Raw genomic sequence first — 15,853 nt, 5'->3', positions numbered from 1 at the left:
CCGGATCCAAGTTATTTGCGACATACCAAAAAAACAAACCATAAGATAGAATTGAACCACCCGGTACCGTTGTTTTATCTGGTTCATGTAAATGAAAACGAGATCATACAGTGTTGTTGCATACTGTAATCAGAGGAAGGAAAAGAAGAAAGCAGAGGAAATGGCGCTGAGCTCGATGACATGGGCTTACGCACGGATCATAGCTGGAACACTTCTCGGTGGGACTCTCGGATTCTACGTAATGCACCGCGTCGAAGTTAGCTACAAGGTCTGTTTCTTCTCCTTGTGCTCGACTAAGCTTTACTGGTTTTTTACATTTTTTTTCTTCTTGAAACTTTTGGGTTTTACGCAGATGAAGATGGAGGAAGCGTTAAGGCAATACGAGAAGGACATGAAGAAAAGACAAGAAGAAGAGAATCTCGGTCACATCAGCGAAGATTCGGGTTAGCTTTGCGTGGGGGAGTATGCACTCAAAGTGTTCGATGAAATGCCCAGACGAGATTCTTTCTTGTTCTCTCCTTTTTTACTCTTTTTCTTTTGCTCTAATTTTTGGTTTGGTTTGGTTGGCGGTGTGAGAAATTTCTATTGACTTCGGTTTAAAATATCTATACCATGATGGACCAGATAAACTGCGAATACTATGTCCTTGGGTTTTGCAAGGGTTTCAGTGGTTTTTCTTTTAAAGAATAAAGTCTTAAACTGAAGTGAAATGTACGAACTATTATTTCATAAGAATCCTGTAGTTGGTCGATCCAGATCAATAATCTTCTATGACTGTTTCTACTCCATAACGAAAATCTTCTAACAAGAGTCGCTTGATGTGTTATTTATACGAAACGTTTGTTTTTCAGTTGGTTACTAGTTACTACGCCAAAATTTAGAGAGGTTTTCAAGGATATGGTTGGATATACCTCCAAGTGTAAATATTTCAGGTTAATATAAAACTACTCTTGATGATTGTCCACTAATCTATATTATAATGCCACAGTTTAGTCTCTCCTAAAGCTATCCACGTCAGCGACTCCTTTATGTTTGTGGGTCCCATAATTCATGTCTGGTTTGGTTATTTCAGTTTGGTTTCGTTATTAAATAATAAATACATATGTTTATGATTTCTTGGGATATCGTGGAGACGAGACGTACCTCTTCGGCTTTCAAGCGTTTCTGTTCTTCTTCTTCATCCCCTGAACCGTCTTCATCATCTCCACCCCCTACCAAGCGACCTAAGGTTAAGATCGATGCCGCTATTGAATTTGTATGTTTGTTCTTGTCCGAATCTGAGTTTCTTTCTTTTTTTTTTTGGTTTCGAATCTGATTTTTGATTTTTTAATAGTTTAGGCGGCGGCGGCGGAACCAGCAGGGTCTTCATCGGCAGTGAGGTTCTGGTTGAGAATCAAGGACCGGTTTCGGATCCTGGATCGGAATCTGGAGAGTCGGAGCTTGGATCCTCTGATTACCTGATGGATGCGGAGAAACCTGTTTAAACTGATGTGCCTGTGATGGAGATCTATCCTGAAGCCGACACAAAACCTGAAGCCGATGTCTTGGAGACACCTACAATAGCAGGTTTGGTTTGGTGGTCTGTCTCACGATTTTTCCCTGATTAATTATCATATCTACTGTTTTTGTGGATTTAGGTGAAGTGGTGACGGATGGTGAGAACTCGAAGGCGGGGAAGAAGCGAGCTAAGGCTCCATGGGCGAAGCTACTTTCTCAGTATTCTCAGGTGGGTCAAGTTTCATCAGTGATAGTTTTTTTATTGGTTTGATCTAATAGTCTGCGAGTTGCGCCTTTAAGGTTTAGCAGTGTGCAGTGCGTGTAATACTTTTTTGTTGAAGGTTTGGTCTTTCAGTTCATGCCCAACGAGTTCAGTTGGCTTCATGTTTGGTTCTTTTATATTTTTCCGACAGAACTATGCTGTTATGTCCGAGACTTTTTTATTTATTGACTACAATACTTCTGTGTCTAACTGTCCCAGTGTTTTTTTTATGTAATTTCAGAACCCCACACTGTACCATGAGAGGCCATGTATTCACTGTTGGACGACGGTAATTTATCTATCAAAAACCAATCTATGCCCAGCACCCTGTGTGAAATCAAGCAGTCTGATGTAAGGACATCTTATTTGCCTCTTTTTGATCTCAGTTTCTTTAAGGACAAAAGTTTTTTTCTTACATAATTATTGTGCAGCTCAGAGGTCCATTGATTGCAACTATGGAGATATAGGTATGTCTCACCAACGTTTTTCAGTCTCCTTTGAGAAATAGAAAGTGATAAAGTCAGGGCGTGCTATCAGAGCTATCGCAAGACGGTGAATCGAGACTTCTCAAGCTCAGGTTCGACTCCTTTGGAATCTGTGTGTTCTTTGGTCTTTTAGATTTTAAGTGCGTTAAGGTGTTCATTGCTGCTTCTTGGATTAGTTGACATTTAGTGTTTAGTAGGGTACAACAATAAAGCAGAAAAAGTTGTTGTTGTAAAGTAGACCGGAAGTTAGATTCTTTAATATGTGAATATGTGGCTATGATGTATTAAAACACTTCGGTTATATGGAGAATTTGTTACATTAAAAGGAAAATCGTACGGTGATTTGGAACCTCCTCTGCAGCTGAAGAAATCATAATCCCATCGGTTCAATTTTCTTACACACAATTCCTTAACAATGGGAACTTCGTAGGCGCTGCTTCTGGTGAGTAAAGTTTTCATTTTAAAAAATGCTTTGTTCAGAAACGGAGGAATAGCAAGGAAAAATATTGACGCTTGAAATTTTAGTTCCTTGAGCACTAATGTTTGATTTTTTAATTGGGTTTAGGTAAGACCTTCCCAGCTCTTGATACACGCACAAAGGAAGTCATTGCGAACGTAGCTGAAGGCGATGCTGAAGATATCAACCGGGCAATGAAAGCTGCAAGGAAGTCCATTGATGAAGGAGCTTGGCCTTAGATGATTGCTTATGTATAATACTATATAATGTTTTTGATCTTGAAAGCTATGAAATTTAATGTGATGTGGACTTATCTTTGTTTGAATTTCAGGAAAAGTCAAAGATAATGCTGAGATTCACATATTTGGTTGAGAAACACAGCGAAGAGCTCGCAGCTCTAGACACATGTGGCAATGGGAATACTTATGATCAAGCCAAAACCGCAGAGATTGCAATGATCGCCGGTTTGTTTTGTAATGATGCTGGTATATACATCAAAATCTTGAGAATACTATCAAATTTTCTTGCTTTTGTTGGTAAGTTTTTCTTTGATGTGTAGGAGGGGCGGATAAGATTCATGGACTAACAATTCCAGCCAAAAGAACTGATTGAAAAATTCACTGGAGCTGGTTAAGAAATGGAGAGCTGACGGATACGCACCGTTTTGAGTAAGGCGATACTGAAGGCGATTTCGAAGACGAACTTGGGTTTCGATGGAGATGGATCTGGCGAAGCCGCCGGATCGATCAGGTTCACCGGCGAAGATCGGGGTTCTTCAGGAAGAGGTTACTGTGATTGAGGAATTGGGAAAGGGATCGGGGAAAGCTGGGGAAGTTGAATCGAGAGTTCCAAAGAAGAGTTCGTGGGTGGAGGTTGTGCAGGAAAGGAAGGTCTTGAGGAAATACGATATTGAGATCATTGAATCGGAAGGGCAGAAGAGTGTAGAGATACCAGATGAGGTAATCAAGAACGTGAATCCGTTATGGGAGGACTATCTGATTGGGAAATTTCTCGATACTGCTCCTCATGTAGCGCGGGTTCATGCGGTAGTGAACAAGATATGGTCGTATGGAGATCGAAAGCAGGTGATTGATGTTCAGGTGATAGATGAAACAACAATCAAATTACGTGTCTCAAACCCTATGGTGAGAGCAAAGGTCTTGAGAAGATGTATGTGGAACATTGGCAACGTTCCTATGGTGATCACTAAATGGGTTCCAGAGGAGTTAGAAGAGAAACCTGAAGTGAAATCAATTCCATTATGGGTTCATCTAAAAGGAGTTCCAATGCATATGTTTTCTTGGGAAGGGCTTAGTTTCATTGTGAGTGTGGCAGGTTTCCCAGTAAGGCTACATCCAGAAACAGCTTCTTGCTCAAATTTCAAGATGGCAAAAATCTTTGTGAATGTGGATCTCACAAAAGAGCTGCCAGAGAAGATTAATTTCACAAAGAATGGGGAGTCTTTCATGGTGGAGTTTATCTATCCCTGGTTACCGAAGCGCTGCAATAAATGTAGTAGATGGGGGCATGAAGAGAAAGTGTGCCTGATAAATAAGAATGGAGAAAATGTTGAAACTGTACAGGAGAAAGCGAAAGAGTTAGCACAGCTTGCTATAGAAGAGCAAAAGGAGAGTGAAAAGAATGCAGGAGATAATAGTACACAGGAAGTTGAAGTGAGAAAATTGGATATGCAAAACCAAAATGGGGAAGTAGAGGAGATAGAAGAGGGGCAGATAGAGGAGCAATGGTTACAAATTTCACCCGGTAAGAGTAGTAGTGGTAGGCTGAAGGAGACGACATTTGAGCAGGTAAGAACAGCTTCTAGATTTTCGGTGCTGAGTGATCTGGAAGAAACTGAGAAGCCTGAGAATCAGAATGAAGATGTAGTAGAGAAAGTAATGGAGGGTACTGAGTTGCGGAATGAAGAGAATGAGATAGAAGTTATTGAAAAAAGGAAGGAAAAAGAGATAAGGGAAGATGGTGAACACAGGGTCGAGAAAGAAGAGAGCTCTGTTCTGAGACAGTCTATTCCGAGAAATTCGAAGACAAATCACAGGACCATATCTACGGTTAATGCAGTTGATAATGGAAAACGGAATCCTGGAAATACAGGAAGAAGAGGTACCAAAAAATCTTCCCAATGACTGGTTTCTTTTGGAACATAAGGGGGTTCAACAAGCAATCAAAACAAACGGTGGTCCAAAATTGGATAAGGAATAAAGAGTTTCAGTTTGGATGTTTACTGGAAACAAGGGTGAAGGAAGGGAAAGCTGCTGAAATCGTTGAGTCAGTTTGTAGGGGATGGTCGTTTGTAAATAATTATGAGTTTAGTAGGAAAGGAAGGATCTGGGTTCTTTGGAGTCCTCAAGTTCGAGTCACTCCGGTTTTCAAGTCAAGCCAAATAATTACAGTATCAGTTCTTTTGGAGGGAGAGCAAGAAGAATTCTTCTGTTCTTTTGTATATGCAGAGAACATAGCAGAGCAAAGGAAAGAGTTATGGGAGGATATAAAATCACATCAAGATTCAGCAATGTTCAGAAACAAAGAGTGGATAATAATGGGATATTTCAATGAGATTTTGGAGGTAGCAGAGCACTCAAATTATCAAGAAGCAGGGGTTATGACAGCGGGCATGAAAGAGTTTGAAAGTGTGGTCCAGCATTGCCATTTCACGGATATGAGTTATCAGGGTCCTAAATTCACATGGTGTAATAGAAGAGATGAAGGTATTGTATGCAAGAAACTAGATCGCATACTGGTAAACGAAGCATGGCTACATAAGAGAACTCAGGCATACTGTGTATTTGAAGCTGGAGGATGTTCCGACCATCTCAGGGGAAGATTTCATCTGAAATCTGAAGCAATTGGGAAGCGTAGGCCGTTTAAGTTCACAAATGCAGTTGCGGAGATGCCAGAATTTCTACAAGCAGTGGGAGATTTCTGGAAAGATAAGCAGCCGTTGTTTCAATCAACTTCTGCGCTTTTTCGATTCTCCAAAACATTAAAAGGCCTCAAGCCGCTGATACGTTCTCTTAGCAAGAAGAAATTGGGAGATCTAACGAAGAAAGTTAAAGAAGCGTATCAGGAATTATGCGAGAGGCAGGAAGAAACTTTAAAGCAGCCTACGCATGTTAATATTCAAAGAGAGTTGCAAGCAGCAGAGAGATGGCAAAGGGTCTCAGCCATTGAGGAAAAATTGTTGAAGCAGAGATCAAAACTTCATTGGCTGCAGGTGGGGGATAAGAATAACAGAGTATTCCATAATGCAGTCAAAATAAGGGAGACAAGAAATGCTATTAAAGAAATCAGATGTCCTTCAGGACAGTTGGTAAACTCTCAAGAGGATATTAAGCAAGAAGCTGAGCGGTTCTTTTCGGAGTTCTTAGCCTGTGTGCCGGAAGGGTTACAAGGGAAATCAGTGGAAGAAATGCAGAGAATTATCGGTTTTCGATGTAGTGAAGTAGAGAAGAGTTCACTCATAAAACAGGTAACTGATGAGGAGATAAGAGATGTTCTCTTCAAGATGCCAAGTGGGAAATCGCCAGGGCCTGATGGATTCACTGCAGAATTTTTCAAGGCATCTTGGAGCATTATCTCAAAAGATTTCACTACAGCAGTGCATTCTTTTTTCAGCAAAGGGTACTACAATTCTAGCTCTCATTCCGAAGAAGGATGAAGCAATGGAAATGAGAGACTATAGGCCCATTTCCTGCTGTAATGTTCTCTACAAAGTCATCTCAAAAATCATTGCGAATCGTCTTAAAGGTACTCTCCCTCAATGCATCTCTTATAATCAGTCGGCGTTTGTGAAAGATAGGTTGCTGGTAGAGAACCTCTTATTAGCTACTGAAATAGTTAAAGATTATCATAGAGAGGATATATCGCCAAGGTGCGCAATGAAGATTGACATAGCAAAAGCCTTTGACTCTGTACACTGGCCTTTTCTTTTGAATACATTGCGAGCTTTTGATATGCCGGAGCAGTTCATACACTGGATTGAGCTTTGTGTATGTACTCCATCTTTCTTTGTGCAAGTTAATGGGGAGTTAGCTGGCTTTTTTCAGAGTAAAAGAGGATTGAGGCAAGGGTGTGCTCTGTCTCCTTATCTATTTGTTGTGTGCATGAACGTTTTGTCGCAAATGCTAGACAAAGCTGCAGAGAGGAAGGAAATAAGCTATCATCCTCGGTGTCAGAATATCCAGCTAACACATTTGTGTTTCGCTGATGACTTATTGGTCTTCACAGATGGAACTAAGCGATCAATTGAAGGCATTCTCCGAATCTTTGAAGAGTTTGCAGGAATGTCGGGTTTAAAGATCAGTTTAGAAAAGTCTACTCTCTATACTGCTGGTATTACGGAAGTGCAGGAATCAGATATTCTTACCAGCTTCCCGTTTGCTTCGGGGAAACTGCCGGTTCGATACCTAGGGCTTCCTCTGCTTACAAGGAGAATGACAGTCAGTGATTACTTACCTTTAGTAGAGAAGATAAAGAAGAGGATGAGATCCTGGACGGGTCGTTTTCTCTCGCATGCTGGTCGACTTCAATTGATCACCTCTGTTATTATGAGCTTAACAAACTTTTGGCTAGCAGCTTTCAGATTGCCAAGCAGTTGTTTAAAGGAGATAGAGCGTTTGTGTGCGGCATTCTTATGGTCGGGACCTGACTTAAAAACTACAAAAGCGAAGGTCAGTTGGAAAGACTTGTGTTTTCCTAAGAATGAGGGTGGTTTGGGAATAAGATCTCTCAAAGAAGTGAATAAAGTCCACTGTCTGAAGCTCATATGGAGATTATCATCATCTAAAGCCTCGCTTTGGGTGAAATGGGTTCATTGTTACTTGATAAGGAAGGGATCTTTCTGGTCGACCTCTTTGAATACAAGTTTGGGATCATGGATGTGGAAGAAGCTTTTAAAAATGAGGGAGTTTGCAAGAGATTTTATTAGAAAGGAGGTTGGGAATGGGAAGCACACATCGTTTTGGTATGAAACGTGGTGTCAGCTTGGTTGTTTAAAGGAGGTAATGGGTGATCGGGGATTTATTGCTATTGGTATAGAGAATACAGCAACTGTAGCAGATGTTCTGAGAACTCATAGACGGAGAAGACATCGAGTGAGAATTTTAAATGAGATAGAGGATGAGATTGACAAGCTGAGAAGTGGGAGTGCACAAGACATGGATGATGTTCCTTTGTGGAGAAGTGCAGATGATAAATATGGGGCTACTTTCTCATCAAAAAAGACATGGATGCGGTTGAGAGTAAGAAGAGAAGTCTGTACTTGGAGTCGTGGAGTGTGGTTTTCTCAGGCCACTCCAAAGTACTCTTTTATGACATGGATTGCAATGAGAAACAGGATGCACACAGGGGATAAAATGCAAGCTTGGAATGCATTGATAAACACGGAGTGTGTTCTTTGTCATGAAGTTCAAGAGACCTGTCAACATCTCTTTTTCAGCTGCCCATATTCTTTGGCTGTGTGGGAATGTTTAGTCAAAGGAATTCTAAAGGAGAGATTCACTGCAGTGTGGGATGATATAGTGGAGATAATATCTGGTTCGGCCTATCCAGCTACGGAGATGTTCCTCTTAAGATACTCTTTTCAAGCTGCTCTTCATAACATATGGTGGGAGAGAAATGCAAGAAGGCATGGAGAAGAACCGAAAGATGCGAGACTGTTAAGTAAACTGGTTGATAAAACCATTAGGCTTCAACTTTTGGCAGTTAAAGCACAAGGCCAGGAATATTTGGAGAAGGGACTGAGAACTTGGTTTGGTACAAGGCTTGTTTCAGACCCACCATAAAGAAGAAAGAGATAGAATTATTTTTTTCATTGGTTTTGGATAGGAGTATATAATCAAAAACAGATGCACTTGATGTAAAAAGTTTTTTTGCTTGAATAAATTTTACATTCATTCAAAAAAAAAAAAAAAAAAAATTCCAGCCAATGGAAACTATCACGTCCAGACACTGCATGAACCGATATGCGTTGCTGGACAGATCATTCAATGGAACTTTCCGCTTCTGATGTTTGCTTGGAAAGTTGGTCTTGCTCTTACTTGTGGTAACACCATTGTCCTCAAAACCGCTGAACAAACTCCTCTCACTGGTTTTATGTCAGTAAGCTTTTTTTTTGAAGTAATCAATGTTTCGTTCCTTTCACGTTCTACTTACCATTTTTGCTACTAAAATAAAAGCCTTAAGTATGTTTCTTGAAATATATGATAGGCAGGTCTTCCTCCTGGTGTTCTGAACATAGTTTCTGGATTTGGTCCAACCGCAGGTGCTTCACTCACGAACAGCCAAGTTTGTTAAGTTCATTCTCACGTTTTGTTCTGGCCTGTGACGCATATGTGTCTTCTTTTGACGTTTCTTTCTTTTAAATTAAGAAAGTAGAGATTTACCAAAACAGAGATGATATAGTAGTTTGGTTGATTCAAAAAAATGATCGGCACGCACTGTTATCCATTGACATCACAAATCTTTGCATAAGGTAATTTTTTACTGACACCCTAAAAATTCGATCATTTTTTTTAAATGCTTGGAGTATTTTATGTCGCTTCTCTTTCAATCTGCAAACCTTCTCTTGGGGCTGGAGGTTGTTATCTTTGAAATATATATATATATATGTGTGTGTGAAACGGTGATCTTTTAATTTGTTGGTATTTAGGTACCCAATAACTGTTTGTCCAACATTATAACACGTTGATGACTACTTTCTAACTATCCACTCTCTCTCAGCAACACCTCCTCAACGGAAGTAGTAACATAAGCTTTCGATGTTATCAGTATAATATGTATGTCTGATTGTCACAACCTAGAAAGATCTCTTACATTGTGTTGTCTATTTGTTCAAGCAGGTTCCTTGGTTGTAGTGAGACCTAACCATCCCTAAAGCTACTGGTGCCTACTTTTGGAGTCACATCTTATAAGCTCAAAGTATCTCTGTGGAACCAAAGCAGAGCTCAAGAGGCAAGAGTGCCACAAGCTATCTTCCTTGCAACAAGCTGCAAATAATTGGCCTGAGCATCTGCAATTTAATCAGCCGGACTACAGTTTCTTCACCTGCCACAGCCGGCCAATGAGGGAAAACGTACAATGCTTTGATGACCATCGATTATGCTCTGGTATGAACAGAAGACCCATTATCTGCTATTCTATCTCGGTGACGTTTGTGGAACAAGGATTTGAGGAGCACATTGTGAAGTTTGTTTGGTGTTGTAATGTAGAGATGCAAAACTTTTTGTAGTACAATTAGATTGCTGAAGTGAAACACAGCTTAGGTTATATATCAATTTGTAACAGGTTTAAGTAATGATATTTTTTTAACTGACTAATTTTGAGTGAATAGAGTAAAAAGGTGGTACTGTTACTTGAATATGCACTTTAAGGTTCCCAAGTAAATTAGACTACAACATACACTCATAAGCTACGAGGCTTGGATACATACATCAAGACAAGGGCATGACCAAGGCGTTGACAGCATTATAGACAGTGTGGAAAGACATGATATATCTTCAACGTGTCTTTGCATGTTGCTTCAAATAACTTAGGAGCAGCCTCACTGCTCTCTGTACTTCCTTGCTTTTGGTATCAAGGTACATTATTTTTTCTTTTGTGCTTACTGTGTGAACATTAGCTCCAATATGCTGTTGTATTTATTTTTTCTTATTCCACTTTTTTTTTAAGGTAAGAAATGGTGTGCAAAACATTTAAGGATGCTTTTGATGTCGATTCAGAAATCTCAAGAGGAAGAGCATTTTTATTTTTTTTCTAGGTTAGTTATTTTGTACGTTTCACAATAAGTACAAGTCGTTAGAGCTAATGGTTACAGAGAGGCCTTCAATCGCTTACCACAAAAAACTAATATGTTATCTGCCTCCTTTATCACATCTTGGAAAATCAATGACAACAAAATAAAAACTTCACAAACACGGCATCACATCACAATGAGATAGAGTAACAACGTTTATGACCCCGCGCTTGCGCGGGGATAAAGCCCCTAGTCATAACGAAGATCAATGAAATTCTAACCCACCATCACTATAGATTTCAAAAGGTAAAAATCTATAAAAATGAAACCCTTCTTTTTATAAAAAAAAAAAAAAGAAGAAAAATGTGACTAAAGCCAGTAAGTTGGCAAGTGAAAAAAAAAAACGTAAAGCCAGTGAGTATATTTCCCTACATATATAACTACTTTATGGACCGCAAATGGAACGAAGAAAATAGGAAAACAATGTCGAAAAACCAAAGTCATTGTCTCACAAATTAAGGTTGTATTTAGTATTTTCGAAAGAAAGGAAATAGGTAACAATCAACCGGCAAGGACTGTCTTGTCTGCATGGCCTTCACGTGCACGGTGCATCCCCTACACATTGCCCTTTCGTGCATTATAAAGAATCCTAATCTGGTTTGTTTACTTTCTCACTGAGTATGATAAAGATGTGATGGATTCGACATTTCACTTCCTACGTTGGAAAATGTATAAAACTCTCCCATGTGATTTCCCACTTTTTATGGAAAATGAAACCACTAAATTTGACACTCTCATACAGGGCCGTGCCTGACATTTCATGGGCTCCAAGCACAAAATAATAATATGGCCATGTTACAATGAATTAATGGGAATTTAAAATCTATTCTTATCTTACATTGAGGAAGAATCGAACTTCTCACCTTTAAAACTACAAAATGCTGTTGTAGCCAACAGATCTAGGGAAGAACTAGTCAAACTATTGGCCCTTTAAATACTTAGTTTACCTAAGGCCCCAAGCACATGCTTGACTTGCCTCCATTCAGGCACGGCCCTGCTCTCATATAAAACAGATACGTTCAGTTGCCGTCAAGAAAAAATGATTTCACAAATAGTTCGAGTCTTATCACTATAGTCGAAACCAAAAATTGTTTAAAGGATAAAAAGGAATAAACAGAACTCGCACCGAAGATACTGTAAGCAACATTTTGCTTAAAGTCGCACTTTTATTTGAAAGAGACCGCCGGATATTCCAAAACTTATATTCTTACTAAACTCCACCAAAAAAAAATAATAAGCCAATAACTTGTATATAATATAGTTTCTGCATACAGTTATATTGCATCGTGGAAAGAAAGAAAATTACATATATATTCTACGTTACTACGTTCTGTTCATTCTTTATTGGCTTCAACTATGATAGTTTAACAAGCCCTTTCTCCAAAAAAACTATGATAGTTTAAATGAGAAGTGTGTATGTGGTTCAGTTCAATAAAAAACAAAACGATTATGATTGTGAACATGCTTTGAGGACCCTGGCGATTTACTCGAAATGAGCTGTCCGCACTGTTAGGAAGACTGATTTGACCTCAATTCGTCATGGATTTGAATGACTATCGATGACCTGCAGAGATTAATGCCAAAAATCATAATAGCTGGATAGTAGAGTTGGTACGTTTAGAAAAAAAAAAAAGAGTTGATACGTTTCTTTTGAAAACTATAGTAATTTACGTTCTTGATTTTCACAGTTTCTCGTTTTTGGTCAACCTTGTAACATTTCAATGTGTTAATATGATAGAACTATGATAATATTCAGTCGTACTGTTTCAGAACATCAATAGTAGGAAGTTCTCACAAAGATTCTCAAAATCTATTAAAAATATATATATGGATGAAATAGTGTTGTGGATATTTCAAAAACATAAGAAACTCATTTCAAAAATTTCTTAAATAAGAGATTTGAAGTGAGTTTTTGTGGTTTGAAATACACATAATATAATAGGTATATTATTGTATACATATGATGAACCTCCAATAAAGATGAACCTAAAACATTCATATGATGAACCTCCAATAAAGATGCTTTTAATATGAATATATTTGAAGTTTCAACTGGTATAAAGATATATATATTAAAATGGGTATAATCTTGATCATAAATAGAAATGTATGTCATTGTCGTAAACGAATACATAAGTTCATGTTCTAATTAAGATAACTGGGTAAATCCATCACAAACATCTGTACCGATGATGAGTCTTTGAATTGAAAGGAGACATGAAAACAATACGTCAAATATTTTCAACCATAATGGGAAGATAGTCGGTCACACTCAACAACTGGCCTTTGTTTTTGGGTTGTTTCACTGAAGTGTCCCAAACCAATGGTGGGGAATACTTCCTCCTTATCTCTTTCTCAATATAAACGATGCACCTTCGCTTCCTTTTAAAAAATACACTTTAAGAACATCACACAATCATCAATTACTAACAAAAGCTTGTTATGAAAACACAACAAACAATGAGGGAGGAGGCAGTGAAGAATTTGGAAAAGAAAAAGAAGTCTTGTTCACCGAGAGGAGTTGGGAAGTTTCTGAACAAGAAGAAAGGAAAGTTCTACATCATTGGGAAATGTATTACTATGCTTCTTTGTGCACACGAGTGATCCTCTCATCATCACACACATTTGTACGCATGTATATATAGAGTTAAAGTTTACATCCGTGCGGGTGTGTTGTATATTTATATTCTTGTTCTTGCCAACTGTATACGTGTGCACAAAAAAATAAAACAATATATAGAACATGCGACATTATGCTGATCGGAGTACTAAATTATTTGATGATATTTTGTTCTGTTAGTTTTAATTGTAGTACCTTAGCTACATTAAATATGCTAGCCACTAGGCATGTTCCTTTTTAAATGGAAGTAATTTGCGAGGCTGGCATGATTTTGTTCTGTCCAAGAACATTCTCGCCAGTGAGCATCCATATTTGCAAGATTATTATCGGAGAAGTAACAAAACATGCGACGCATAGGCTAGGTTGATAGGCCAGTTCTTCACAAGTACGAGTAGCGCCACACCATAGCAAAAATTGTTCTTTGGTATAGCCACGTAGAATGTGAATGTCGCACAAACCAAGTCAATGAGAATTGGATTGATTTGCGTTTAAATAAAAAAATGTATGTTATTCAAAAATATATTTTAAATCATTCAATTTGAAAACTGTGATTTGTATTATTATTATATTATATCATATTCAAAATGAACTCATGTAAGATTCTAAATGTTTTGCTAAAGTTTTTTAATCAAAATATAAAATATAAATCTCATAATTTTTATAAAACTTGAAATATTTTAGTTATAACCATCAATTTTTTTTTGGGTTTTTAATGTAAAAGCCCCCTAATTAATTTTGTTTCGGGTTAAAACCCCTCAATTAATGATTTAATAAATAAAACGCTTAAGTGACTTTCCTTAGGGAATTAAACCCTCCGTTAGGTTTTCCGTCAAAGTTAAACGCTACGTATTTGGATAGGCATAAAACAACACGATTTGTAAATAAACAACACGATTTTTAATTAGAATATCATGTAGTTTAACCCTTCCAACTTGAAAATCAAGTCACGTAAAAAATTCTCAAAGTCGACAGCTTAGAATGATGAACCCTAATTTGCAAAAGAGAAGGGTTTTGAGTTTCGTTTGGTTCTTGTGAGAACTCGAGAGAGACTGAGTTCGAGAGGGGGTGAGTTTGAATCTGGTGCGAGAGTTGAAAACGAGGAGCTTAGTTCCTGTGAGTTTGAAAACGAAAGTGAAAGTGAAAGAGTTGATTCAGTGGTCGCTGGAAGATGAATAGGTAAGTTTGACTTGCTTATATCTCGAATTTATATGGGTTTTTGTGATTTATTATTGGTTTGATTATGTGTGTTTGATGGGTTTGAATTTTTTTTTTGTAAACAGAAAAATTCATATTCGTTTACACGTTGGAGGATACTGGGCAGCAGATGGAACATACAATGGTGGCGAAACAAGATGTTGTAGGATTGAGTTTGAAGAACCAACTTTCAGAATGATTCAAAGTATGATTGCTAGTGGCGGTTTTCCAGAGAACATGGATAAGTTCTCTTATTTCCAGTCTGGAATAGTAGATCAGAGTAGGAAGGATGTATGTTGTGATACAGATGTGGTGGAGATGGTGAACACCACAACTGAACTGGAAAGCATAAATCTTTTTGTTGTAAGAGGTGATGATCCTTATCTCGATGATGTTCTCATTGGAGGAGATGAAGAGGAAGAAGAACCGAAGAGTGATGATGAATGGACTGACTTTTACAAGGACGATTATGTTGAAAGTGAAGACTCAGATGATGATGAAGGCAAAGTTGAGTTTCGAGTTGGTCAAGAATTTATTTCACAAGCTAAGTGTAGAGAGACAATAGAAAAGTATGCAGTGAAAGAGAGGGTCAATGTCCGTTTTCAGAGATCAGAGAGGAAGAAAGTAGCAGCAAAGTGTGTAGCTGATGGATGCTCATGGAGGCTATATGCATCGATCAATAGTAGATCACCTAATATGGTTGTTAGATCATACAAAGGTACTCATTCTTGCTACCCTACAGGAACTGTTGCTCTCTACACTGCTCCAAAGATAGCTGCTGATTTTCTAAACGAGTTTAGGACAAACCCAAACCTTAAAGCTGACCAAATAATGCAGCGGTTGGCTCTTAAAGGTCTTCGTGTTCCTAAGACAAAATGTCAGAGTGCAAGGCAAATGATGTTGCACATTATCAGTGATGAGTATGCTGAGCAGTTTACAAGGATGTATGACTATGTCGAAGAACTCAAGAAGACAAATCCTGGCTCGACGGTAATATTAGGTACAAAAGAGAGAGTTTTTGAGAAGTTTTATACTTGTTTCGAGTCTCAAAAAGTTGGTTGGAAGAGTGCTTGTCGGTGTATCATTCACTTGGATGGAACATTCTTAAAAGGACGAATGAAAGGGCAATTATTGACTGCAGTAGGAAGGGATCCGAATGACCAGATGTTCATCATTGCTTGGGCTCTTGTTCCTGTGGAAAACAAGGTGTATTGGGAGTGGTTCATGGAGTTACTGCGAGAAGACTTAGATTTAGATCTTGGAAACGGTTTAGCATTATCTTCGGACCAGCAAAAAGGTTTGATTCATGCCATCAAAAATGTGCTTCCTTATGTGGAGCATAGAATGTGTGCAAGGCATATCTTTGCCAACTTGAAGAAAAGGCATGGCTCAGCTGATCCTCTACATAAGCTATTTTGGAAGTGTGCAAGAGCTTACAATAAGCATGTCTTTGAGAAAAATCTAGAGAAGATGAAAACCGTTAAAATTGATGCTTATGAGGAAGTGAAAAAGAGCGTGAATTCAAACT

General features: G+C 38.3%; 3 protein-coding genes across 12 annotated transcripts; all 3 read left to right on the top strand.

The window, feature by feature from the left end:
* The first annotated feature begins 39 nt into the window (after nt 1–39).
* On the top strand, nt 40–724 carry LOC103869557. The gene is made up of 2 exons (XM_009147639.3): nt 40–268; nt 353–724. Exons 1-2 carry the CDS (start codon nt 92–94, stop codon nt 446–448), a joined length of 273 nt encoding a protein of 90 aa, XP_009145887.1. The 5' UTR covers nt 40–91; the 3' UTR covers nt 449–724.
* A 271-nt stretch (nt 725–995) lies between these two features.
* Nucleotides 996–5,070, top strand: LOC108872027. 10 transcript variants are annotated; one of them, XM_033291185.1, is made up of 8 exons: nt 996–1,566; nt 1,638–1,726; nt 2,001–2,110; nt 2,196–2,226; nt 2,297–2,336; nt 2,571–2,686; nt 2,810–2,952; nt 3,033–5,070. In XM_033291185.1, the coding sequence occupies exon 8, from the start codon at nt 3,415–3,417 to the stop codon at nt 4,843–4,845; it is 1,431 nt and encodes a 476-aa protein (XP_033147076.1). In that variant the 5' UTR covers nt 996–1,566; nt 1,638–1,726; nt 2,001–2,110; nt 2,196–2,226; nt 2,297–2,336; nt 2,571–2,686; nt 2,810–2,952; nt 3,033–3,414; the 3' UTR covers nt 4,846–5,070. The 10 variants fall into 10 exon arrangements, with proteins under 10 accessions (XP_033147076.1, XP_033147072.1, XP_033147073.1 ...); XM_033291181.1 differs by having other exon boundaries at nt 2,191–2,226; XM_033291182.1 differs by having other exon boundaries at nt 2,196–2,336; nt 2,606–2,686.
* A 6,535-nt stretch (nt 5,071–11,605) lies between these two features.
* LOC108872024 lies at nt 11,606–13,271 on the top strand. Its single transcript, XM_018659239.2, has one exon. It carries the CDS (start codon nt 12,954–12,956, stop codon nt 13,113–13,115), a length of 162 nt encoding a protein of 53 aa, XP_018514755.1. The 5' UTR covers nt 11,606–12,953; the 3' UTR covers nt 13,116–13,271.
* The last annotated feature ends 2,582 nt before the right edge of the window (nt 13,272–15,853 follow it).

The sequence above is a fragment of the Brassica rapa genome, chromosome A05 (genome assembly GCF_000309985.2).
Source record: "Brassica rapa cultivar Chiifu-401-42 chromosome A05, CAAS_Brap_v3.01, whole genome shotgun sequence".
NCBI lineage: Eukaryota > Viridiplantae > Streptophyta > Magnoliopsida > Brassicales > Brassicaceae > Brassica > Brassica rapa.
The sequence above is the reverse complement of the archived record's forward strand: the minus strand, read 5'-3'. Positions and strand labels throughout refer to the sequence as shown.